This window comes from Neoarius graeffei, chromosome 4, assembly GCF_027579695.1.
Source record: "Neoarius graeffei isolate fNeoGra1 chromosome 4, fNeoGra1.pri, whole genome shotgun sequence".
Classification (NCBI taxonomy): domain Eukaryota; kingdom Metazoa; phylum Chordata; class Actinopteri; order Siluriformes; family Ariidae; genus Neoarius; species Neoarius graeffei.
In genome coordinates, this window is record NC_083572.1 from 87,152,865 (window position 1) to 87,180,186 (window position 27,322).

General features: G+C 41.6%; 1 protein-coding gene across 1 annotated transcript in view; it reads right to left on the reverse strand.

Annotated features, from left to right (window-relative positions):
• The window catches only part of ror1 (receptor tyrosine kinase-like orphan receptor 1), a 343,781-nt gene extending 316,673 nt beyond the window's left edge, over nucleotides 1-27,108 (reverse strand). The window contains exon 1 of the mRNA XM_060919932.1: nucleotides 26,779-27,108. Within this exon, the coding sequence (XP_060775915.1) occupies nucleotides 26,779-26,926 (148 nt within the window). The 5' untranslated portion in view covers nucleotides 26,927-27,108. The remainder of the gene's footprint in view (nucleotides 1-26,778) is intronic.
• Between the last annotated feature and the right edge of the window lie 214 nt (nucleotides 27,109-27,322).

Sequence of the window (27,322 nt, forward strand, 5' to 3'; positions counted from 1 at the left end):
TGCTGTGAGGCGACAGCGCTAACCACTACACCACCATGCCGCCCCTCTGTAAACTGTAAAAGAAAATTAAAAAGGGCAACTTTTCACCAGCAGGGTTGGCCTACATACAGTATTATTCCCAACAAAGCTGGTGTGTCAAAAACATCTTAAGCAAGAACCATCATCTAAAAAAATCCTGATTGTGCATTTAATCCAGAAAACGTGCACCTTTAGGACATCCTGAATCTTTTTTTTCAAGTTATTTTTATAGCATTTTTAGCAACAGACATTGTCGCAAAGCAGCTTTACAGAAATTTAAAGACTTTAAACATGAACTAATTTTATCCCTAATCTATCCCCAATGTGCAAGCCTTTTTTTCAACAAATATATGATTTTCAGTGACCTCAGCTAGACGGGGTAAGAGGTTTCTGATCAATGTGTAGTATAACTGGTTTTTAGTCATTTCCACGAATTGTGCTTTCCTCATATTAAGCTTGGTTAATCTTTTACATATGCTATTGCATGGAGAAAAAGAAAAAAGATTTTTGAAACTCTATTCATCTCCATACCGCAATGTATATGTTTATGTTGGGTGTGTTCGAGATAAAATCATCACTTGCTAAAAGTATTCCTCCGACGAGACAAGCCTTGGGCAGGACCCACTTAGATCACTTATTATACTACTACAGTTTCTAGGTCAGATTTCCTCTCATGGGAGCCATTTATTAGGCAAAAATATTCCTGGCCCAACATGAGGCTAAATTATGAATGTACAAAGCCCTCTTCAGTGACAGAACCCTAAGACCATCAAGACCTGCAGTGTGTGATTGGAAAAAAAAAAAAAAGAGAACTCCCAGATGACTGATACTTCATACATATATTTTCATATTTTGATTTTTTTTTAAACACATGAGCAGGCTGTAAAGGTAAGGTATTTATGAGCTCAGAGAACATGGCACACACAAAGGCATGATTGTGGGTGGTGAGAGATTTGCCAATATCCATGTAATAAGGGGTTAGCCCTTTAAAGCCTCAGGAGACACTGATGGTTTCTGATTATATCCCTCACTCTCATCACTACGGAACCTTCCTATTAGTTTCATTATGTAATTAATGAAGAATTCATCATTGTTACATAATACTACGCTGAAAAATGAATGACTGAATAATAAACAAAGACTTTGACGGGTTAATAAACTAACAGAATCAGGCTATACAGTACGTATGATTAGGAAAAATAGGCCTACAATATGGACAGACGATCTGATGAATGAGTAAGGAGTGAGATATGACGGGGCATGCAGTTACAGGAAAATAATCAAAGACGGGGTGGTGTGATGTGAGCAGATACAAAGTGGAGTTAACCATGAAGTTGATCGTTTTCCAATAAACAACATGTCTCAAAGTGTTGGATTCCTCTTATACCACAGGGAAAAAAAACACACACGCACACAACAGTATATATTTATTCTATCCACATTCACCGGATATGAGCAATCATGTGCTCTGATTGGCTACTCTACTACTAGGATATCAGCTCATATACCGTGAGTAGAGAAAAACAAAATGGCGGAGCGTGTTACTGAACCAACTGAGGACAAAATAAAAACTCTACTCGAAAATAAAACCCAAAAAAATACAAAAGAAAAGCAAGAAAATATGGAATGAAAGTATTTTAATGATAAGAACATTTTTTTTTCAAGAATTATTATCGCTTTTTTCACAAATTGCTACTTTCTTTTTGCCAGTTTGTTTACATTCTAAGCGGAAATTATTTTGTCGGCCGTTTTGCATAAAGTTTTTATTTATCGAATTTGCAAAAAATAAAAATAAAAATGTCTCGTCTCGTCTCGTCTTCTTCCGCTTATCCGGGACCGGGTCGCGGAGGCAGCAGTCTAAGCATGGAAGCCCAAACTTCCCTTTCCCCAGACACCTCGGCCAGCTCCTCGGGAAGAACACCGAGGCGTTCCCAGGCCAGCTGAGAGACATAGTCCCTCCAGCGTGTCCTGGGTCTTCCCCGGGGCCTCCTCCCGGGGGGACATGCCTGGAACACCTCCCCCCAGTCGAAAAAGATGCCCGAGCCACCTCAGCTGGTTCCTCTCGATGTGGAGGAGCAGCGGCTCTACTCCGAGCTCCTCCCGAGTGACTGTGCTTCTCACCCTATCTCTAAGGGAGCGCCCAGCCACCCTGCGAAGGAAACTCATTTCAGCTGCTTGTATCCGCGATCTTGTTCTTTCTGTCATTACCCAAAGCTCATGACCATAGGTGAGAGTCGGAACGTAGATCGACCGGTAAATTGAGAGCTTCGCCTTTTGGCTCAGCTCCTTCTTCACCACGACGGACCGGTAAAGCGACCGCATCACTGCGGAGGCTGCACCGATCCGCCTGTCGATCTCACGCTCCATCCTTCCCTCACTCGTGAACAAGATCCCGAGATACTTAAACTCCTCCACTTGAGGCAGGACTTCTCCACCAACCTGGAGAGGGCAAGCCACCCTTTTCCGGTCGAGAACCATGGCCTCGGACTTGGAGGTGCTGATTCTCATCCCAGCCGCTTCACACTCGACTGCAAACCGCCCCAGTGCATGCTGAAGGTCCTGGTTTGAAGAAGCCAACAGGACAACATCATCCGCAAAAAGCAGAGATGAAATCCTGTGGTTCCCAAACAGGATTCCTTCCGGCCCCTGGCTGCGCCTAGAAATTCTGTCCATAAAAATTATGAACAGAACCGGTGACAAAGGGCAGCCCTGACGGAGTCCAACATGCACTGGGAACAGGTCTGACTTACTGCCGGCAATGCGAACCAGACTCCTGCTCCGTTCGTACAGGGACCGGACAGCCCTTAGCAAAGAGCCCCGAACCCCATACTCCCGAAGCACCCCCCACAGAATACCACGGGGGACACAGTCGAATGCCTTCTCCAGATCCACAAAGCACATGTGGACTGGTTGGGCAAACTCCCATGAACCCTCGAGCACCCTATGAAGGGTATAGAGCTGGTCCAGTGTTCCGCGACCAGGACGAAAACCGCATTGTTCCTCCTGGATCCGAGGTTCGACTATTGGTCTAATTCTCCTCTCCAGTACCCTGGAGTAAACTTTCCCTGGGAGGCTGAGAAGTGTGATTCCCCTATAATTGGAGCACACTCTCCGGTCCCCTTTCTTAAAAAGAGGGACCACCACCCCAGTCTGCCACTCCAGAGGCACTGTCCCCGACCGCCACGCGATGCTGCAGAGGCGTGTCAACCAAGACAGCCCCACAACATCCAGAGACTTGAGATACTCAGGGCGGATCTCATCCACCCCCGGTGCCTTGCCACCGAGGAGCTTGCAAACCACCTCAGTGACTTCAGCTTGGGTAATGGACGAGTCCACCTCTGAGTCATTAGCCTCAGTCTCCTCAGTGGAACACATGACGGTGGGATTGAGGAGATCCTCAAAGTATTCCTTCCACCGCCCGACAATGTCCCCAGTCGAGGTCAACAGCTCCCCACCCGCACTGTAAACAGTGTTGGCAGAGTACTGCTTCCCCCTCCTGAGGCGCCGGACAGTTTGCCAGAATTTCTTCGAGGCCGACCGATAGTCCTTCTCCATGGCCTCCCCGAACTCCTCCCAGTTCCGAGTTTTTGCCTCTGCAACTGCCCGAGCTGCAGCACGCCTGGCCTGCCGATACCCGTCGGCTGCCTCAGGAGTCCCGGAGGTCAACATGGCCCGATAGGACTCCTTCTTCAGCTTGACGGCATCCCTTACTTCCGGTGTCCACCACCGGGTTCGGGGATTGCCGCCACGACAGGCACCGGAGACCTTGCGGCCACAGCTCCGAACAGCTGCGTCCACAATGGAGGTAGAGAACATGGTCCACTCAGACTCAATGTCCCCCGTCTCCCTCGGAAGCTGGGAAAAGCTCTCCCGGAGGTGGGAGTTAAAGACCTCCCCAACAGAGTGCTCGGCCAGACGTTCCCAGCAGACCCTCACCATACGTTTGGGCCTGCCAGGTCTGTCCAGCTTCCTCCTCCGCCAGCGGATCCAACTCACCACCAGGTGGTGATCAGTTGACAGCTCAGCCCCTCTCTTCACCCGAGTGTCCAAGACATAGGGCCGGAGATCAGATGAAACGACTACAAAGTCGATCATCGACCTCCGACCTAAGGTGTCCTGGTGCCACGTGCACTTATGGACACCCCTATGCTCGAACATGGTGTTCGTTATGGACAAACCGTGACTAGCACAGAAGTCCAATAACAAAACACCACTCGGGTTCAGATCGGGGAGGCCGTTCCTCCCAACCACGCCCCTCCAGGTGTCACTGTCGTCGCCCACGTGAGCATTGAAGTCCCCCAGTAGCACAATGGAGTCCCCAGTCTGAGCACCCCTCAGTACCTCTCCCAGGGACTCCAAGAAGGCCGGATACTCTATACTGCTATTTGGCCCGTAGGCACAAACAACAGCAAGAGCCCTCTCCCCAATCCGAAGGCGCAGAGAGGCGACCCTCTCGTTCACTGGGGTAAACTCCAACACATGGCGGCTGAGCTGGGGAGCTATAAGCAAGCCCACACCAGCCCGCCGCCGCTCACCACGGGCGACTCCAGAGAAGTGGAAAGTCCAGCCCCTCTCGAGGAGCTGGGTTCCAGAGCCCAAGCTATGCGTGGAGGTGAGCCCGACTATCTCTAGCCGGTACCTCTCAACCTCCCGCACAAGCTCAGGCTCCTTCCCCCCCAGCGAAGTGACATTCCATGTCCCAACAGCCAGCCGCTGTGTCCGGGGATCAGGTCGTCGAGGCCCCTGCCTTCGACTGCCACCCAATCCACATTGCACCAAACCCCTACTGCTACCTCTGTGGGTGGTGAAAATAAAAATGCTGTTTCTCAAAATCCAGTGAATGTGGATAGAATAAAACAGTTATTCCACTCAATCTCGTCGTACATGGCCAATAGTCAACTCAGCTATCAGCTCATGTACGACTTGATTTTGTGGTATAACTGTTTATATATATATTTTTTAAAAATTATTAAAGAATGATACGTCATACTTTGCATATGCTTAATATTATGGAAGAACTGCAGAACAAGTCAAAACAGTTGAAACAGCCAATTCTTCACCAGCCTCTTTTTTTTCCTCTAAGACAATTAAAAAAACAAAAAAACAAAACACCATCATGCCAAATACTTTCCTGTGACGCTGAAAACTCTTTCTAAAAGTGCTATATAAATGTCTCCTCACATGTCAACAGTTACAGAAATTTTTAAGCCCACTTCCATGGAGCGTCTGCCACACCGTCAGATTTGCTGTTACGTTACGTTAACCAATCAGATTTGAGAATTCAACAGCACTGTGGTATAATAGGCATTTCTAATATTTCAATGTGAAATTATTATTATTATAGAGGTGACATGGACTCTTAAAGGACCCATGGCATGGTGGTTTGTTGATGCTTTAAACAGGCTCGTGGAGGCTTCCGGATGTTATATCCGCAGCCTTTTTCGAAATGAACCCTCGGTACGTAGATATAGCCTCCTGGGAGAAAGCCCCATTTCAGCGCTTTTCCCAGTGCATCGTTTTGCTAATGAGAAGCAGGAGGCGGGGAAGGGTAGAGGGTGGGGGCGTGCCATGGGGGGAGGGGGAGGGGCTGCCGTCTGCCTCCCAAGCCGGCCGAGAGCGCTCCTCGTCGGGCACGGCCAGGCGGGCGAATGCCCTGGTCCGTCCGCCCTGTCTAAAAAAATGGTACAACTCGAGCCCATGTACCTGGCTAACTGCAGGAAGCGGTTAGCTGCACAGCTAATGTAGCCATTGCTAGGCTAACGCACCGATTTTAAAACACGGCAAAACGACCAGTTATACACTTACTTGTTCGGTGTTTGTTGCTGATGTGGCAGGGATGCTTGGCAGAGACCCAGGCTTCAGTGACAGTTGATGTGCAAAACCTGCCCTGTACTGTCCCAAGTTGTGGAAACATTCATCAGGAAAATGCTTCCGACAAACATACACCGTCTTAGGTAGACTCGACGGCGTATTATTGAAGTAAATAAAATTAAGCCACTGCGTCTTCAGGGGCTCTCCCGTCGGCAGTAAAAACAGACTCCTTTCTGTGTTGTCACATCCATGTACAGCGCAATTTCCATGTTGTGTCTTCTATGGGCTCCTCACTACAAAAGGTAGTCATGTGTTCTGCGCATGCGCAGTAGGCTTGGTAGGACAAACAGCAACTTTTGAGTTGGGCGGGCAATCCATACAGTGGGTGGGAATCCAGAGGGGGGGCGTGGGGATCATCTCCCTTGCTGACGTAGTAAAGGGAAGAGTTTATCAACGCGCCGTTTTGACGTGCCATTCTCAAATGTTGGGCATAGTTTGGTTTACACATTATGAAATTTCTAGCCACTGGGGTGACTTAAGAAGGTTAAGACTCTTAAGGTTAAGACTTAAGACTCATTTTAACGTTAAAAAACCTAAGAAAGTGAAAATTTCATGCCATGGGACCTTTAACACCTCCACCTGGTGACGAAAGCTCAGCAGAGACTTTTCTTCCTGAGAAAGCTTAAAACCCCCCCCGCCAAACTCCTCTTTCAGCTCTTAATGAACTTCTACAGAAGCACAATAGAGAGCTTTCTCTGCTGCTGTGTGACAGTTTGGTACACCAGCTGTACTGCAGAGAACCGGAGGGATCTGGAATGGATAGTTAAGACTGCACAGAGGATTGTGGGGACCAAGTTACCAAATCTGGACATAGTTTATGCTAACCGTTTACGTAAGAGAGCTAACAACATTATCAAGCACTCAACACGCCCAGGTCATAAACTGTTTGTCCCGCTCCCATCAGGCAAAAGATACAGGACCATCAGGACACGCACAAGTAGACTGAGGAACAGCTTCTTCCCCAGAGCTGTAGCCTCCATTACACTCACCCCCCTCACACATACTGTACACCCCTGAGTTGCTGCTAACGCACTGATCACTTTACTTTCAGGACTGTAAATACAGTTGAAGAGTTTGGTTCCAAAACACTATATCCAATTCCATTGTTTCAAGAAAAATCACTTTTTCTGATTACGGTAAGTGATAAAAGGAAAACCACTGTATCTCATCTCATCTCATTTTCTCTAGCCGCTTTATCCTGTTCTACAGGGCCGCAGGCAAACTGGAGCCTATCCCAGCTGACTACAGGCGAGAGGCGGGGTACACCCTGGACAAGTCACCAGGTCGTCATCACAGGGCTGACCACTGTATCCTGTTTTAAAATGTATTGACTAACTCCTTAATGATAATTGTAGCAGTTCGGATGGGTGGGTGGAGCACAGAAGGACGGCAGGCCAGAACTGAGTTCACAAAACCCGTTTATTATAGCTTTTCAGCCTTACTATACACATACACACACACTCCAGTCGTCTGGTTGGGGAGAGAGCCCTCTCTGCTCTCGCTCTCTTCCTTAAATAGGGCGCGGTCACTGGGGAAGACGCACAAACACATTAATCAACCTCAGGTGCAGTGATTCTGCCACTTACCTTCCCCGACTCCGCCCTCCGGTCACAGACCGACACTTGGCCACGCCCCCACTGCCACAATAATAAACTTCAAAAATGAAATCCAGAACTAATTAACAGCTTTTAAATGAACCAAGTAATTATTTTTGTCAAGTCGCTACATATCCACGCCACGGCATTTTCCCCCAAAATGCTACATATCCCTTTCTATTTAAAGTGCATTTAACCGTGTTCTTTCATGACAGATATATCTGAAATTGGATATATAATGTGCTTTAGTATCCTGAAAAATGTGCAGTGTCAGCCGGTGTGAGTTTATCAGCATGGCAAAACACACATGTACGCGTTTTATGCATACACAATGTCTGGTATTTTCCCGGCACCCGAATGCCGCATTTTCTTAACGTGTTTTCGATTATGATTTGCTTTTGACGGCCTACGTTTCTTCCCCACTGGTGAAACCATCATGGCCTCCTCCGTTCCGTCGAAATTATTCATAATTCAGCGTGAAATTGTCCAATAAATGTGAGAAGTGCCGAAACGATTTCCTACTTCATGGGCGCAGCCATATTAGAAGACTTCACGCCAGTGGCGGCCTCTGATTGGCCAAATAGATATGTCTGGTTTTGAGAAAAATCGGTGATGGCGCTTGTTGCGTTTTGGAATGAAAGGCCGTAATGTGGTGTGTAAATCAATGGCAGTTTGGCGAAAACTGAATATGGTACGAGTAAGATATGATAATCGCTGACGGTTTGGTGGCGGGAGTTAAAATTTTTCAAATTTGGCGTTTATCGCGTTTTGGAACCAAACTCTTCAATTATTACAATCTGTGCAATATCTGCTCACGCTGCACTTTATTTTACTGACTTGATCACTTTACACATAGGAACGTAAATACACCTAGTACAACTATGCAATATCTGCCTACACTGCAAATCCCCCACTTACTTTATCTCGTATTTTATTTTTTTTATTTATATTGCTGATGTTTTCTCTGACAGCTACCAAACCAAGTTTCGTTGCATAATTACAATGACAATAAAAGTCTTATCTATCTTATCTATCTTGAGAATGTGGTGTGGTTTGCTAAATGTATGGTGAGTTATTATTATTATTATTATTTTTTTTAAATTGCAGATTTTTCTTTACATTTTTCCAGTGCAGAATTTAATTCCTTCCCCAGCTGGAACCAAAATGCTCAGCTCCTCTTTTTCTTTCCCAATGCAAACACACAGGAGGTGGGGAGGTGTTAGGAAAAGGATGATCAGTATTTTCTTTGAGGTTGAGGTTGAGGTTGCAACTCACAGGTATCAGAAAGCACTAAAACAACAAACTGCTCCTTTAATTCCAAGCCAGTAAATAATAATAATAATAAAAAAAAGGGTTTAAACGTCTAAACTGTAACATAAGCCCCATGTTTTGCCGCAGTGAGAAAGACAGACAAAAAGAGATTCACCACTAAGTCTCAGCGTCATGCTTTTGAATAAAGACAATCATCGACTCCGAACTCTGCCAGTTGCTACATCACAAATCCAAACACACTGACTCTAGGAAACAATTTGTACCAAACCATCTCTCAAGACAAGTTACACAAAGCAGACCACAAGCTGCAAGCTGAGTTCAAGCAAGGCTATAATCTACGAAAAGGACACCCAGCTTTCACTGAAGAAACATTTCCTCATAGGGAGAGGTTACGAAGTGTAATTATTCAAACGATTAAATGCTGTTGACGGAAACTATCGCTGTTCTTTCATTATGTGCATCGCCGACGTCAAGCGAAATTTCAGTCTGGCTGGTCTTCAAGTTCGATAATAAATGGGGGGGGATGTGGGTAATTCTTTATGCCTGACACCACTAATGTACAGATTTAAACTAGGGATAAAGCGTGTGTGCTGAAAATGATTTTTGACTCAGTAATTAATAAATCATCTTGCAATATTGTGTTAATCTGAGCCAAGACCGCGATAAAGACAGAACATGATAAAGAAGGAAGGAAGACAGATTCTAAGGCTTACACGGGTTTGTTATACTTGGTCGAGTCAGCATTCCTTCTATATCTATAAAGGCTTTTTAAGACAGAAGTATGGACGTTGGAGTGGCTGTACCAAGCATTTGGAGACCAGATTAAACAACGGCGTGTGAAGGGAGTTCAGAGCAGAACCCTCCCTCGCAGTGCTTTTTCCGAGGTAAAGTGCCTTTAGTGTCAACATTCTGTACTGCTGAACGCTGCAACAAAACCGTTCCACCCTCATGAGTTATAGCCTTGCAACTGTTATTAGACCCAACGTCTGAATTACCAAAGAGCTCCGTTTCCATCTTGCAGGCTGTTCTCGGCTTGGCTGCAGGAATTCAGGATGAACTTTCTCTCCGCCGTCATAAAAGTCCACATGAAACGTTTAGTATTTGAGGAACACGTTGTGCTAGATCATCGATAAACAGCAGGGAAGAAATTCCATTTATGTTCACGCAATGCTCTAACCTTCTCACCAATGACAAGATCCATCCATCAAACAACAGGTCTTAATTTAGTCCCAGCATGCACTGGAGCCTGTACCTGCAGCGAGACGGACATCTGTTCCAGGGCATGCAATGAAAAGGCAGACAGAAAGATAGATGTATAATCCTGGGAGCAACCAATCAGAAACTAGACCCATTTGCAGACACATCACGATAATCGCCTAATTTTTAGCTCCGTCTATGATAGTGTCATATATGAAATATATTGCACAAAAGTTTTTTTTTTTTTTTAAACTCTCATGGAATATAATTATGGGATTACCTTTTCCAAGAAGCACATGTGATGCTGCTTTTAAACTTGGATAAAATAAGAAACCTCAGAAAACAGTTTTAGGATTTCATCTTTGATGCCTTGGGATGATGCATTGGCATGATGCATTGGGATGCCAGGATAGCGATGATGTACGCTGCCTCGCCATAAAAACGCCACACACTAATACAGGGTTAGTCAAAATTATGTTAACACTAATGTGGGTGTTAATTTTTCTCCTGCAGATAGACGTACACCGTGGGTGACACTGTTGCTCGCTGGTGGTGGTGTAATGGTCGCCTCACAGCAAGAAGGTCCTGGGTTCGAGCCCAGCGGCCAATGGGGGCCTTTCTGTATGAAGTTTGCATGTTCTCCCCGTGTTTGCGTGGGTTTTAGCCCAGGAGTAATAGGGTTATACCCGGAACAAATTAGTAACAAGCTGAAAATTTCAGAATATGTTCAGAATACCTTTAGGAATAACATACTAAAAGTCCCCGGAAATCCCCCTTGTGCTCTCTGAGAAATTCAAGATGGCGTCCAAAATGGCCGCCAAATGGAGATCTGCCCATATCTCAGGCCCAAAACAAAATATTAATGCAATTAAAAGGTCAGAATATATGTTTTGTAGGGTAGGAGAGTAAATTCCAACATGTGTGTATTAATTACATTGTGTATTAACATTATATAATAACAATGTACACATTATTATAACAATATATTTGTGTATAGTGTGGATCCATTGGTTACTCGTTCACTCCGTATCATCCTATTCTGCTCACAAAACAACAAACACAATTACTAGGGGTTGGAGCACTTATTTTCATTAATATTAATTAAAGTAAATTGGTGGTGTAAAATGAAAAATGGCATGTTAAAAGGTCATGCTGAGTTCAGTCATTTTTTGTCCGAACACACTGGCATTGCTAGTAGTAAAGACTGGCGCTAGAAACTCAAAGATTAATTTTTTTCCACCCTTAAACAAGCTTGAATAAATTCCCTACTTCATTGATGGTACAACAAAGGTCCAAGCATTACAACTGAGGCACTGAGAAGTGTTTAAGTCTACTCATTGTTTATAAGCAAGAGCTTTTATTGAGGCAGACCTTTTTGTCATGAAAGTCGCCGGAATGTTGAAGAAGTGTACTGAAACAGCTTGCCATTGTAGTTTTAGAAGATAGAGTTCTCAAATTTAATTTCCCTTTAATATTTTATCAAAGCTTAAAGATGCACTAAATATTAAGGAAATTGATGTCTAATTGTTGTCTTACATTATGTTCATGTATGTAGGTAGCCTACTAAGCTAATCTGTCAATCATGTCAACCATCAAATCCCATGTAATTTCCACATTAATGACCTTGTAATCTTGGTTAATTTTAATTTTAACAGTGTGACAATGGTGAATTTGCATTGCTTGTATGAGAGAACATATAATTTAACATTTTAATTGCATTTATATTATGTTTTATCCCTGAGATATTGAAAAATCTCCAATCGGCGGCCATTTTGGACGCCATCTTGAATTTCTCAGAGAGCACAAGGTGGATTCCCGGGGACTTTTAGTATGTTATTCCTAAGGGTATTCTGAACATATTCTGAAAAATTCAGCTTGTTACTAATTTGTTCCGGGTTGGACTCAATTTTGAGCTAATGCTCTTGGGCTATTTGCTCTGGTTTCCCCCACAGACATGGAGGTTAGGTTAATTGGTGGCTCGAAATTGTCCGTAAGTGTGAATGTGAGTGTGAATGGTTGCTTGTCTCTACGTCAGCCCTGCAATGACCTGGAGACTTGTCCAGGGTGTACCCCGCCTCTCGCCCATAGTCAGCTGGGATAGGCTTCAGCTTGCCTGCAACCCTGTAGAACAGGATAAGCTGCTACAGATAATGGATGGATGGATGCTGCTCACTGGTTTTTGTGTGTTGAACAGGTTGAGACCGTCCTGTAAATCATCTTGCACATATGACGTATGTTTTGTGAATAAATGGTTTCTACCATTTAAGTGTTCAGATAATTTTGACTAACCCTGTATTTCCCATGGAATGCCTTTCACTTTGATTACGGCGCACATTCACCACAGCATTGTTTCAACAAACTTGTGCAACTTCATAGCACTTATTTACATACAGAGTTGCATTTGTTCATTTTTCACCCTAGATCTTGTCTGGATGATGGGAGAGTCGAACTACTCTGTAAAGTCTTCTCCAGCACATCCCAATGACTTTCAACCGGATTAATGTCAGGATTCTGTGGTGACCAATTCATGTGTGAAAATGATTCCTCATGTTCCCTGAACCACTCTTTCACAATTTGAGTCTGATGAATCCTGGCATTGTCGCCCTGGAATATGCCCAGGCCATCAGGATAGAAAAAAAAACCCATTGATGTGATAACCTGGTCATTCAGTACATTCAGGTCATCAGCTGACTTCATTTTATTGCCCCATAACATTGTTGAGCCTCGACCTGACCAACTGAAGCAACCACAGATCATAACACTGTCTCCAGAGGCTTGTACAGTGGCCACTATGCATGATGGGTGCATCGCTTCATGTGCTTCACTTCTTACCCTGACACGCCCATCACTCAAGGATAGGGTAAATCTGGACTCATCAGACCACATGGCCTTTTTCCATTGCTCCAGAGTCCAATTTTTATGCTCCCGAGCAAATTGAAGCCTTTCCTTCCGATTAGTCTCACTAACAAGTGGTTTTCTTACAGACACACAGCTGTTTAGTCCCAATCCTGTGAATTCTCGCTGCATTATGCTTGTGGAAATGCTCTTACTTTCGCTATTAACCACAGCCGTGAGTTCTACTGCTAATTTTTTTTTACGATTTAACTTCAGCAAGTGTTTACGTGATCTCTGATCACATTTCTTCTATGAAGTTGATAGTTCATCACTATCCTTCCAGGTTTTAATAATGTGTTGGACAGTTCTTAACCCAATTCCACACTGTAAAACCCCATAAGGTTACTGAGCTCAAAAATTTTATTGAAACCGATTACGTAAAAATTTTTGAGGTAAGTAACTTAAATTTTTTAAGGTAAGATTTCTTAAAAATTACACTATAGTTACACTTAATTGTAATTTTTAAAGGTCCCATGGCATGAAATTTTCACTTTCTGAGGTTTTTTAACGTTAAAATGAGTTCCTCTGACCTTCTTAAGTCACCCCAGTGGCTAGAAATGTCATAATGTGTAAACCAAACTATGCCCACCCTTTGTCAACATTTGAGAATGGCGCGTCAAAATGGCGCATTGATAGGCTCTTCCCTTTACTACGTCAGCAAGGGAGATGATCCCCACGCCCCCCCTCTGGATTCCCACCCACTGTATGGATTGCCCGCCCAGCTCAAAAGTTACCACCATAGATACGTCACTTCAATTTTGTAGTGAGGAGACCATAGAGGATACAACAACATGGCACCACCTAAGCGAGCGAAACATGGAAATTGCCCTGTACATGGATGTGACAACACAGAAAGGAGTCTGTTTTTACTGCCGACGGGAGAGCCCCTGAAGACGCAGTGGCTTAATTTTATTTACTCCAATAATACGCCGTCGAGTCTACCTAAGACGGTGTATGTTTGTCGGAAGCATTTTCCTGAGGAATGTTTCCACAACTTGGGACAGTACAGGGCAGGTTTTGCACATCAGCTGTCACTGAAGCCTGGGTCCGTACCAAGCATCCCTGCCGCATCAGCCACAAACACCGAACAAGTAAGTGTATAACTGTTAAGTCGTTTTGCCGTGTTTTAAAATCGGTGCGTTAGCCTTGCAATGGCTACATTAGCTGTGCAGCTAACCGCTTCCTGCAGTTAGCCAGGTACTCTGCGCTACAAAACCAAAAAGCATGCAGCATGCTCTGTTAAACTGAGTTTAGTCTGGAAATTGACTGTAACTTATGAGCTTATGTTTGACTATTGCTCCGCAATGCATGTCTTCTGTTGGATAAGCGATATGTTGCTGTAGTTGCTGCTTCTATCCTCTTTGGTTATGGAGTGCGTGTTCAAGCCTACGGTATTATACGTTCGTAAACTACCACTCCGAACACTCTCACTCTCTGTTCTCTGTGTCACGTTGAGTTTACGAAAGGAGTCCGAGGGAGAACGGGGTTTTGTCTTAGCAGCGTGGCTACAGGCGCTGATAGCAGCGAGTATGTGTGTGCGCGCAGCTTGGTCAAGCCCCTCCCCCTCCCCCCATGGCCCGCCCCCACCCTCTACCCTTCCCTGCCTCCATGCTTCTCATTAGCAAAACGAAGCACTGGGAAAAGGGCTGAATTGGGGCTTTCTCCCAGGAGGCTATATCTATGTGCCGAGGGTTCATTTCGAGAAAGGCTGCGGATATAACATCCGGAAGCCTCCACGAGCCTGTTTAAAGCATCAACAAACCACCATGCCATGGGTCCTTTAAGAAATCTTACCTTTAAAAATTTAAGTTACTTACCTCAAAAATTTTTACGTAATCAGTTTCAATAAAATTTTTGAGCTCAGTGACCTTATCGGGTTTTACAGTGCAGTATTTTAGCAATCTCCTTAGTTGTTTTCTTTTCTTGATGCAAGCCTATAATGTGACGTTTCTAAAACTCGGTGTGGCAGCGCGGGCGTGGTCCAGCGTTGGTCTGTGACCGGAGGGTGGATTCAGGGAAGGTAAGTGGCAGAATCACTACACCTGATGTCAGTTAATGTGTGTTTGTGTGCCTTCCCCAGTGACCACGCCCTATATAAGGAGAGAGAGAGCAGAGGAAGAGAGCTCTCTCCCCAACCAGACGACCTGTGTGTGTGTGTGCGTGTGTGGCTGGGAGAGTGTAAAAATCACTGAAAAGTGCCAATAAAGAGGGTTTTTTTTAACTCAGTTCTGGCCTGCCGTCCTTCTGTGCTCCACCCACCCGTCCGAATTTCTACACTTGGTCACATCTTTTCCACAGCTGCAGGGTACATCTTGCGGCATGGGTGTTTAAGAAATGTGAACCTACTCACTGCATCAGTTAGGGTTAATATAACTGTTCCCAGCTGAAACACATTAATTACTGCAGTAATTATCCAATCTGAGGCTCTTGAGTATTTGTTTATTTAAATCCAAATGCCGACTTTTTTTTTGGCTGCACAGTAATTGTTAAATATCATAATGTATACCACATTACTGTTGAATTCTCATTTCTGATTGGTTAAAAGGTTTTGAATCCTTTTCTATAATAGTAGCTCTGACTGTAGTGAGGTTACTGCCTTGTAATAATGTGCAATCATTTTTATACTAAAAACATACACAGGGACTTGTATGTGCCAGTGTATATAGAGGATATTACACAGTGGCACGAAGATATGAAGTTTATGTTCGAGTGGTGATTGTATTTTTCAACACAAGAAGATAAACTTCATATCTTCGCAGAACCATGTAATATAATATCCTTTTTTATCCCCCGCTGTCCGAAAGGCCCAAAGGGGGATTATGTCGTGGCGATGTCTGTCCGTCCGTCCGTCCGTCCTGGGAAGGGTACTCACCTTCTGAAATCAACTCCTCTCACAATTTTTGAAGGAATTTCACGAAACTTGGCAGGATTCTTTGTTATATGTCGGTAATGCGCATATTGCAATTTCATTCAGTTCAGTCACATTTTACCAGAGTTATGGCCTAGTTGCCAGTGGGGGATATTGTGCTCTCAGAGCGCTCGTTATTATATGGACACATTCACAAAAAACATGCAAGTTCTCATCTCATTATCTCTAGCCGCTTTATCCTGTTCTACAGGGTCGCAGGCAAGCTGGAGCCTATCCCAGCTGACTACGGGCGAAAGGCGGGGTACACCCTGGACAAGTCGCCAGGTCATCACAGGGCTGACACATAGACACAGACAACCATTCACACTCACATTCACACCTACGGTCAATTTAGAGTCACCAGTTAACCTAACCTGCATGTCTTTGGACTGTGGGGGAAACCGGAGCACCCGGAGGAAACCCACGCGGACACGGGGAGAACATGCAAACTCCGCACAGAAAGGCCCTCGCCGGCCACGGGGCTCGAACCCAGACCTTCTTGCTGTGAGGCAACAGCGCTAACCACTACACCACCGTGCCGCCCAACATGCAAGTTAATCAAAAGAATTTTAATTTTGAACCAGTTTGCCATTTTGACAACGCGAGTCAAGTCAACGGGAAAACACTGGGCATGACATCAGTGATATCCTCACAAGTGAAGATATTGCAAACCATGCCACTCAGATCCACGATGTATTTCGTGTAAAAAAATGCAAGTTTTTCAACATGAGAAGATAAACTTCATATCTTCAAGCCAACATATGATTTTCTTTTAATTATATCGACACATTCACAAACAAAAAGTACCCAAATTTATCAAAACAATTCATCGATTTCCTCACGAGTGAAGATATTGGAAAATGTGTTACTCAATGTCCCGGATGTAGTTCGTATGAAAAATATGAGTGGTGTATTTCCCAGTAAAACATTTGTCTCTCTGTAATAAATGTTATCATACCTATCCATGGTGAACTTTATGTTTGAACACAAACGTGTCTGTGGAAGTGACACTTTCTGTAAGAAGACATTTATTTAGCCTGGATGTAAGGAGTCTCCAGTGTCAGTCAGCAAGTTTTCTGCCACAGAATAGTTTTCAGGATGCAGGGTTTTGTGGGTTCTGGTTTCTCAGTAACATACCAAGCTGCATTTGTTTTGTCTTATTAACTTCACAAGAGAGAACAAAAAAGATGCTGGGGAAATAATGACTGTTTTATAGCTGTTACAACCCAAGTAATAATCGGAATTATTCTATTGACATTCACTGGATATGAGCAATCGCACGCTCTGATTGGCTACTCTACGACTAGGATATCAGCTCATACACCGTGAGTAGAGAAAAACAAAATGGCGGAACGTGTTGCTGAACCAACCGAGGACGAAATAAAAACTCTACTCAAAAACAAAACCCCAAAAGTACAAAAAAAGCAACAAAATATCGAATAAAAAGTATTTGATAGTAAGAAAAAAAATTTTCCAAGAATTATTATTATAGCATTTTTCACAAATTGCTACTGTCATTTCGCCGGTTTGTTTACATTCTAAGTGGAAATGATTTTGTCAGAAGTTTTGTTTTTATTTATGGAATTTGCAAAAAATAAAAATAAAAATGCTCTGTTTCTCAAAAATCCAGTAAATGTGGATAGAATAAAACAGTTATTCCACTCAATCTCATCGTACATGGCTTATAGCCAACTCGGCGCATAGCTCATGTACGACTCGATTTCGTGGAATAACTGTTAACTAACTTGTTTCTGTATTGTTCCAAAGCATTAAATGTATAAAAAGCACCATGTGTTGCTCTTTAATGAATGAAAATGGTTGATCATTGGCAAACTGCTGCAGTGTAAGAAGAATAAAATACTTCAGGACATGCTGTTAGAGGGAAACAACATGTTCAGGTGATACTGACTGAATGAAAATCCCACCGTCTCATAACTGAATGTTTTCCTAGCACGCCTCTCACACCTTATCTTCTTTTATACTCCTTACATATAGCACAAGAGTGCTCTGAGAGTACAATATCCTCCACTGGCAACTAGGCCATAACTCTGGTAAAATGCGACTGAATTGAACGAAATTGCAATATGCGTATTACCGACATATAGCAAAGAATCCTGTCAGGTTTCGTGAAATTCCTCCAAAAATTGTGAGAGGAGTTGATTTCAGAAGGTGAGTACCCTTCCCGAGACGGACGGACAGACGGGCATCGCCATGACATAATCCCCCGATCAGGCCTTTCGGCCAGTGGGCGATAATAAAAATTGTGAGGGAAGTTGAATTCAGAAAGCAAGCACATGCTGATGAAATTGCCAAAGTACAAGTTTGTTAATAATCAAGGGACTAACTCTGGTAAAATTTGCCCAAATTAAACAAAATTTCAATATGCGTATAACTGTCATATAACAAAGCCTTTTGCCAAGTTTGGTGAAATTCCTCCACAAATTGTGAGAGAAGTTGATTTTAGAAGGAAAACACATTCTCATGAAATTGTCAAAGTATAATTTTGTTAATCAAGGGCTGGGTAAAATGTGGCCCAGTTTAACAAAATTACAATATGCGTATTACTGACAACACTGATAACACTGTGATAACACTGCCTCTTGTCAAGTTTAGTGAAGTTCCTCCAAAAATTATGAGGGAAGTTGATTTCAGAAAGCAAGCACATGTTGTTGAAGTTGCCAAAGTACAAGTTTGTTATTAATCAAGCGCATAACTCTGGTAAAATTTGCCCAAATTAAACAAAATTTCAATATGCGTATAACTGTCATATAACAAAGCGTTTTGCCAAGTTTGGTGAAATTCCTCCACAAATTGTGAGAAGAGTTGATTTCAGAAGGTGAGCACCCTTCCCAGAACGGACAGACGGAAAGAAACTGTCATGACATAATCCCCCCTTCGGGCCTTTCGGCCAGCAGGGGATAATAACTGATTACAGGCACATCTTTGGTCTTGACAAACAGAGCTCTTTTAGTAGTGCTTTCTACTTTCTATAGACCCTTTTCAGTCACGTGACCTTCGTAAACGCGACCACCATTTTGGACATGTAACGGACTTCGGCTTGAATTGGTTTGAATGCGAGGAAGGCGACAAACGGAGAACATACAAGAAAAAGGAGCGAGATGCAGAAAACACCTTCACTATCCAGCGACGTAGGGCATTTACAGGGCGAGCAGAGGGAGAAATAACAACAGTAACGACACATTAGCAACGCCGTACAGAAATAATGGTTTATGGCACAGACCCTTTCGGTTCTCGCTCATCTAGCTGCTACAATGACTGCTTAGACTGCAACAATAATACCTAACACACATTTAAGTATCCGTCGTAAAGACATGAAGCTCGTCGAGTGACGAGTGTGTTCATTGATAAGCTAACACAATCTAAGGCTACGTTTACATTACGTCGAATCAGCGGATCATCAGATTAACGTTCTTAAAACGATTCGCGTTGACACTAAAACCGTTAGCCGTGCACACAGCAACACCAATACGCGGATATGCTCGGCTCCGCAGGCATCCTGCGCTCCAAATCACTCCGCCCTGAACAGCGAGTGCCCTCTGGAGGGTGCGCACTCCGGCCCTGCGCAGCTCACAGAGCGCGCGAGTGAAGTGAACAAGCCACGATTCGGGACTGAGCCGCTGTGTGTGAGATCCCAGCGCATATCACTTATTACTTGCAAGTGGAAGGATGGCAAGCCTAAAGACAATCATAACTACACAATGGGCAGTATTTGCATCAGTATTTGCAGTATTTTCATACTTTTATACTCTTTAATGAAAGGTGATACAAGGCGGAAGTCTGCGCCGTTTTTCAGCAGTCGCGTCACATGACCAACGCCAGCGAATCAGGAAGGTGGATGTCACAGTGATGTTGTCCAATGAGACGCCAGCTAGAGCTCAGCACAGCGTATTCGCGTATTCTCAATGTTTACACAGCACCGGAGCTGATACGATCTAGATTGAATACGTGGACGCTGGCGGATTCCCGTTTCCCCGCTTTTTCGGGGGGTTAATGTAAACGGACAGTGCGTCCGCGAAGAAAACGAGACAGATACGGTCTAGTGTAAACGTAGCCTAAAAGTAGACATACCATCACACTGCCCTGGCGCTGTGTACAGTTTACCTTCTATGGTTTGTGCACTCACTATTTGTCATTACTTTCTCCAACCGTTGTTACAGATTACAGGGAACGGCCTGGATTTAAGAGACAAATACATGTTCCTCTTGTTTTGAACACTTATTTGTAGGCAGTGCTTAATTTGTAAAGTGGGAGGTCCCGGAGCGCAGAGGATGAGCGGCTCCGGTGCGGAAAAAAAGGGGGGAGGGGGGCACGGCGCTGCACTTCTGGGCATGTTTTGTAATAACACTGCAAATTAAGTTCATCTGCAGATATTTTGTGGATGTCGTTTCATGAGAGAAATCACCAACAAGACAGATATCAAAATCAGACATTAACACTAAATAAACTTGCATTTTTTTATTTAATTATTATTATTATTTTTTTGTTACATAGTCAAAAGAGGTGTCGGATCACCGGATCCAGTGTAAATAGCTGCCGGAGCCAACGCCCGAGGTTCCGGAGCGCGCTCCGGCTTGCTCCCCCTCAAATTAAGTGCTGTTTGTAGGACACTGCCTCTGATCTGTCCTACAGTCTACCAACAGCAAAGGAACACAACGCTAGCTAATGTCGTTAGCTAATAGCTACTACAGAAGAACAAAGAGGTTACAATGGGTTATTTTAGCCTATTTGGTTACACACTCGCCGCCACAGAATGTTAACAGCAATGTAATGCCTTTTCTGGCTAATTTTATTCGTCTTACCTCCAACAAAGTGGTCACTACACAAGCGTTGGTATGCCGCTATCCATCTTCTCCGTCCGTCAGCATCTACCGGGATCCGATAAAATGATAACCCTTGCCTTGTTTGTTGATGGTTACTACATCCAGGTGCACAACAATATAGTGGCATGATGGAAGTCTTGCTGAAAATAAACACTTTCTTTGCTGCTGTTCCTCAATGCTGGCTGTGGTAAACTACTGGTAGTACATGTCCAAAATGGCGGCCGCGTTTGTCGTGACGTCACGTGAAAAGGGTCCATAGCAGGTGATGGAAAAGGAAAGAACAGACTCTCATTTCATTTAGAGTATATCAAACATCTGAACACTGAGTATTATATGTAGCAGTGTCGGACGCTATATACAAACCAGTCTTTTAAAGCTGTACAAAGTCAAGACAAAAAAAAAAAAACAACTGTAAAGTTGATGTACAAGTGATGTTTTTTTTTTTTTCCAGAACAGATTACTGAACCCTCCCTGCGCTGCATATTTTTTTAAACTATTCATCTCTTCCTGAGCTTAGTCAACCGTTACAGCAGGGAAAACTCAGAAATGTTCAGTGCCTGGGGTCTGCATGCAGGATGAGGAATGAGAAACAATAATTTGGGTTATATTAACATATTCCTCTTCCAATAAATCTGTACTTATAGAGTGAGCGTGACAGTTAGGGGATTTGGTTTGTACTTCATTCAAGTACTCCCTCAATGGTTAACACGAACACTTTATTAAAGCTAAATAATGTATACTGCTTTTTGGGATATAATTCACAGAGCTCAACCTGTATAAAATGAACAATGACTCTACACACAAGTGCTACAAGAATTAATCTGGCTAATGCTAATCTCCTGGTTAATTTTTATCATTTTAAACTTTCGCTGTAGGACGTGGTTGTGGGCAGGATGCCCCGAAATACACTTAAAGCACTAAATACATGAGCAAACATCCCACTTAAGCTCTAAATGGTTTGGTTTAAATTTTGAGGATTTGCAAACAGCGAAACCAATGTTCCAGCTCGAGAGATCATATACCTTTGGTTTCATCTAATGCCTAAAACGTGACATCACTCTTCCATGAAAACAGGGTTTAACATATATTTAGCCCATACTTCTGTTCTCTGCACCCCTACATAGTAGACTGAAATGAACACCACACACTTCATTCAACACTTGAGACTTCACTGATAGCACTTTAGCTAATGTACTTTGCTCAATGGGGGATTTTACTCTGCATAATTAAGCGTTATCTTATTCCCAGTTCCCTTTCTGAGGCAAATGAAGCAATCCTACCTCACAAAGGCCCTCCAACTGAGAGGCTTAAGACGGTGACACACACACACATTGCATTTTAAGAACTCCATTGTCATTCTATGTACAGGCAAAACCAACATAAACTCCAATTTGATTTAAAGATCAACACTCAGTCAATATTTAAAAAAAAAGCGGCTATAGGGTAAGGGTAGGGTCAGTAAGGTATGAAATTAAGGCACGTTAAAGCGCATTAAAGTCAATTCTTTAGAAAAGCTTGTACACCTCAGTAGACACATGAATTCATATATTCACACATACAGATCTATATTATATGGACGCGAGTGTTTTACTGGGAAATACACCATTCGTATTTTTCATACGAACTACATGCGGGACATGGAGACCCAAAACCGTGACATAAATCTCTAGATGTTACTCGTGACAAAATCGATGAATTGTTTTCATAAATTTGGGTACTGTTTGCTTGTGAATGTGTCGATATAATAAAAAGAAAATCACACGTTGGCTTGAAGATACGAAGTTTATCTTCTCGTGTTGAAAAACTTGCATTTTTAATACAAAATACATCGCGGATCTGAGTGACAAATTTCCCGATATTTCACCCCAATGATGTCACTTCTAGTGTTTTCCTACTGACTAGACACACATTATCAAAATGGTGAACCGATTCAAAATTAAAATTCTTTTGATTAACTTGCATTTTTTGTGGAGGTGTCCATATAATATAAAGAACATTACACTGTGGCACGAAAATATGAATATCTTCTCGTGTGGAAAATATTTTCACCCGTCCGCTTCGCTCACTCGTGAAACATCCATTCACTACTCGAAAATAAACTTCATATCTTTGCACAACTGTGTAATATCCTTGATGCGTTTCCCCAGTCATTAATGCACACACTGTCACCTAACACACTGATTTATTTCTCTATTATTACTTTCAGATGTTACAAGTGCAAGCAAAAGTCCATCCTTAAACACATTAAACTGTTTGTGATGTTCTTCATGATTATGTTTTCAGTTTGTTAGTTGGTGTTGTACTTTTATTCTTTTTGTGAGAAATTAGCAGTTATCTGCTGCTCTGACTTCACACGGATACACCACTATGGCAGTCATAATGGTCTTTAATAAGTTAAGTCAGTTTATTTGTATAGCACTTTTAGCAACAGACATTGTTGCAATGCATCTTTACATTAAAAAAAACATATGAACTAATTTTACTGCTAAAAAAATGAATTTATCCCTGATGAGCAAGCCTGTGGTGATGGTGGCGAGGAAAAACTCCCTCAGACGGCATGAGGAAGAAACCTTGAGAGGAACCAGACTCAAGATAGAACCCATCCTCATCTGGGTGATAACAAATAGCGTGATTATAAATAACTCGCTTCTATAAGTGTGTCCTATATTCTATAACAATGTCATATATAAGGGAACTCCCAACAATCTCAAACATAAGAGACAGTCGTCAGGTTTTGCTGTTAGCTTCAAAAAAAAAAAAAGGCATGAGTTTCTTTTTTCACCAGTTTCAGCAAAGTTCAGTGACACTCACTAGTGAGAAATCAAATGTAGGACTCGGCTCAGAAAATAAACTCAGCTAGTTAGCGATGTATGAGATGCATAATAATAATAATAAGTTAAATTTATCTAGCGCCTTTCAAGAAACCCAAGGACGCTTTACAATTATAGACAAGGAAATAAATAAATAAATAAATAAATAAATAATTAAAAAATAATAAATAAATAAAAAGTTAAAAGTCCACCAAGTAGGGGTCAGGATGTAATTCCAGTGGTGTAGCAGCCACAGCCCCACCAAAAGGCGCACGAAAACAAGTCCCATGTCTCCAGCACCGCCGCCATGGTTAACATGTCATGGCCATGATGGATGAGCATGACAGCTCAAGCTACATTTACACAGACCCTAATAATCTGTTAATATTTGGATTCAAGTGCAAATGGAATGAAATACCCCATTCTGATTGACCGGGGTGGCAGCACAGTGGTGTAGTGGTTAGCACTGTCACCTCACAGCAAGAAGGTTCCGCGTTTGAACCTCACAGCCGACGGGGACCTTTCCGTGTGGAGTTTGCATGTTCTTCCCGTGTCTGCGTGGGTTTCCTCCGGGTGCTCCGGTTTCCCCCACAGTCCAAAGACACGCGGTCAGATTAACTGGCTACTCTAAATTACCCTTAAGTGTGAATGTGTGTGAATGATTGAGAGGAGGAAAAACTATAATAACTCGGTAGAAGGCAACGGGAAGCCCCTACTGTAATTCCTCCCAAGAAACTTTGATGGCTGGAGCCATCAGTGCAGCCACGTCACTGTAGTGATATGCCAGAGAGATAGATTGAAAGAGGGAGTCGCCCTCTAACATCCGTCTGCACATGTTCAGTTAGCCTTTGTGAAGTGATGACGTCATGAAGTGTTATCTTTTATCATTCAGATTTGCTGATGGGAACGAATTCAAAGATGTGTGCATGTAAACATAGCTAATGACAGTGCATGAAAGATGGACAGATTAAAGGACTAAAGCACTGCTGCATCACATTCTTTAGGTAGAAATGATTTCACACTGACGCCACGATCAGCGAGTTATGGCTTTGTGGGTAACCAGAGTGAAAATAAACCAAATTTTTGCAGTGGAAGAACTTAAAACCAATAGTTACCTCATAATTTAATCATAAATAACAAATCATTTCAACAACTTTCTTTAGGTCGATCACCTATTGATTATAAAATCGTAAATACTGACATGGAAGTCATTCAATGTGTTTGTCAATCAGTTGATTGAAATGCGTGGTGGGTGAAATACTTTTAGTCCCTCTTCAGACACCGTAGTTGCATGCTGCTGATTAGATTAGCACACACGATATTTTAATCTGTCTGACGCCAGGGTGCGAGCGCTTCAAACTAAACATCCATTAGACAGAATTGTGATCAAAATAATGTTTAAATTGTATAAAAAATGATAGAAAAATCCATTAAATGCACTTTTCAACACCGGAAAAGCGTAAAAATGGACAATTCTGCTGCCAATAAATGATTTAATTAAGTGCTATGAAGATGATCATCACCTGCTGTGCGTCATTTATCCAGAAGGGTCACGTGACAATGAAGAAAACAAACTATTTGCATATCAATAATGAGATTTATTTATTTAAAGTATGTAATAACCGGACCACAATGGAAATAAATGTAATACACTTTCTTGTGTTATCTGTGTATCTTAAATGTACACTATATTTATGTATTTTGTGCATTATTTTACTAAATAAAATCAATATTTATGCACACTATATTTATGTATTGTGTATTATTTTACTAAATAAAATCAATATTTATGCACACTATATTTATGTATTTTGTGTATTATTTTACTAAATAAAATCAATATTTATGTACACTATATTTATGTATTTTGTGTATTATTTTATGAAATAAAATCAATATTTATGCACACTATATTTATGTATTGTGTATTATTTTACTAAATAAAATCAATATTTATGCACACTATATTTATGTATTTTGTGTATTATTTTACTAAATAAAATCAATATTTATGTACACTATATTTATGTATTTTGTGTATTATTTTATGAAATAAAATCAATATTTATGCACGCTATATTTATGTATTGTGTATTATTTTACTAAATAAAATCAATATTTATGTACACTATATTTATGTATTTTGCGTATTATTTTATGAAATAAAATCAATATTTATGCACGCTATATTTATGCATTGTGTATTATTTTACTAAATAAAATCAATATTTATGTACACTATATTTATGTATTTTGCGTATTATTTTATGAAATAAAATCAATATTTACGTACACTATATGTATGTATTTTGTGTATTATTTTACTAAATAAAATCAATATTTATGCACACTATATTTATGTATTTTGTGTATTATTTTACGAAATAAAATCAATATTTATGTACACTATATTTATGTATTGTGTATTATTTTACTAAATCAAATCAATATTTATGTACACTATATGTATTTTGTGTATTATTTTATGAAATAAAATCAATATTTATGTACACTATATTTATGTATTTTGTGTATTACTTTATGAAATAAAATAAATATTTATGTACACTATATGTATTTTGTGCATTATTTTGCAAAATAAAATCAATATTTATGTACACTATATGTATGTATTTTGTGTATTATTTTACTAAATAAAATCAATATTTATGTACACTATATGTATGTATTTTGTGTATTATTTTACTAAATAAAATCAATATTTATGCACACTATATTTATGTATTTTGTGCATTATTTTGCAAAATAAAATCAATATTTATGTACACTATATGTATGTATTTTGTGTATTATTTTACGAAATAAAATCAATATTTATGTACTCTATATTTATGTATTTTGTGCATTATTTTGCAAAATAAAATCAATATTTATGTACACTATATGTATGTATTTTGTGTATTATTTTACTAAATAAAATCAATATTTATGCACACTATATTTATGTATTTTGTGTATTATTTTACGAAATAAAATCAATATTTATGTACTCTATATTTATGTATTTTGTGCATTATTTTGCAAAATAAAATCAATATTTATGTACACTATATGTATGTATTTTGTGTATTATTTTGCTAAAAATCAATATTTATGTACACTATATGTATTTTGTGTATTATTTTGCAAAATAAAATCAATCAATCAATCAATCAATCAATAAAGTTTATAATCTTGCTCATTGGTTATTTGTGACATTGTAAACCTGTCTGTTCTGTCTTTCCAGAACTCATTCATGCATTCATTACTTTTAGTATGGACAAAATGTATTTTAATTATTGCATCCTAAAGTTTTCACCCCCGGGTGGACCTTCCAGCAGCTGATGAGGAGGAAAAGTTCAGGCACTCACCGGCAGCAGTGCGCATCACACAGCTGCTCAGGACAATCAGGATGCAGTGCAGAAAGCAGCGTTGTTGTTGTTGACACCCTTGCAGGGCCAGTCTCTGTGCTGTCCGCCTGGGCCACCACCTTCCTCCGCTCTCGTGCTCCGGCGACATGCCTGTACATCCACTGCAAATCGGTTCAGGACTTCAAAAACCTGCACTGGAAAGCGCACCAACTCTTTGGAGGCTCCTGACGCGCGTGCTTGCTCCCCTTCTCTCTCTCTCTCCTCCTCTTCTTCACTCTTCACTGTGTTCAGGAGTTGGACTTCACTTTCATCCCTTCACTGACTCCTGCACTCTCCGACATACAAGCCAAGACTCCAGTCCCCATGCACTCTCTCTCTCTCTCTCTCTCACACACACTTCCCATTTTTTGGAGGCCCCCAGAGCTAAGATGAGGTCCTGAAGAGTGTGTGTGTCGCCATCTGCTGGGAGAAATCAGACAAGACTTGCACAACCTTTCTTACTGTTTTTGTTTGTTTGTTTGTTCTTGAATGAGCTTAGACTATA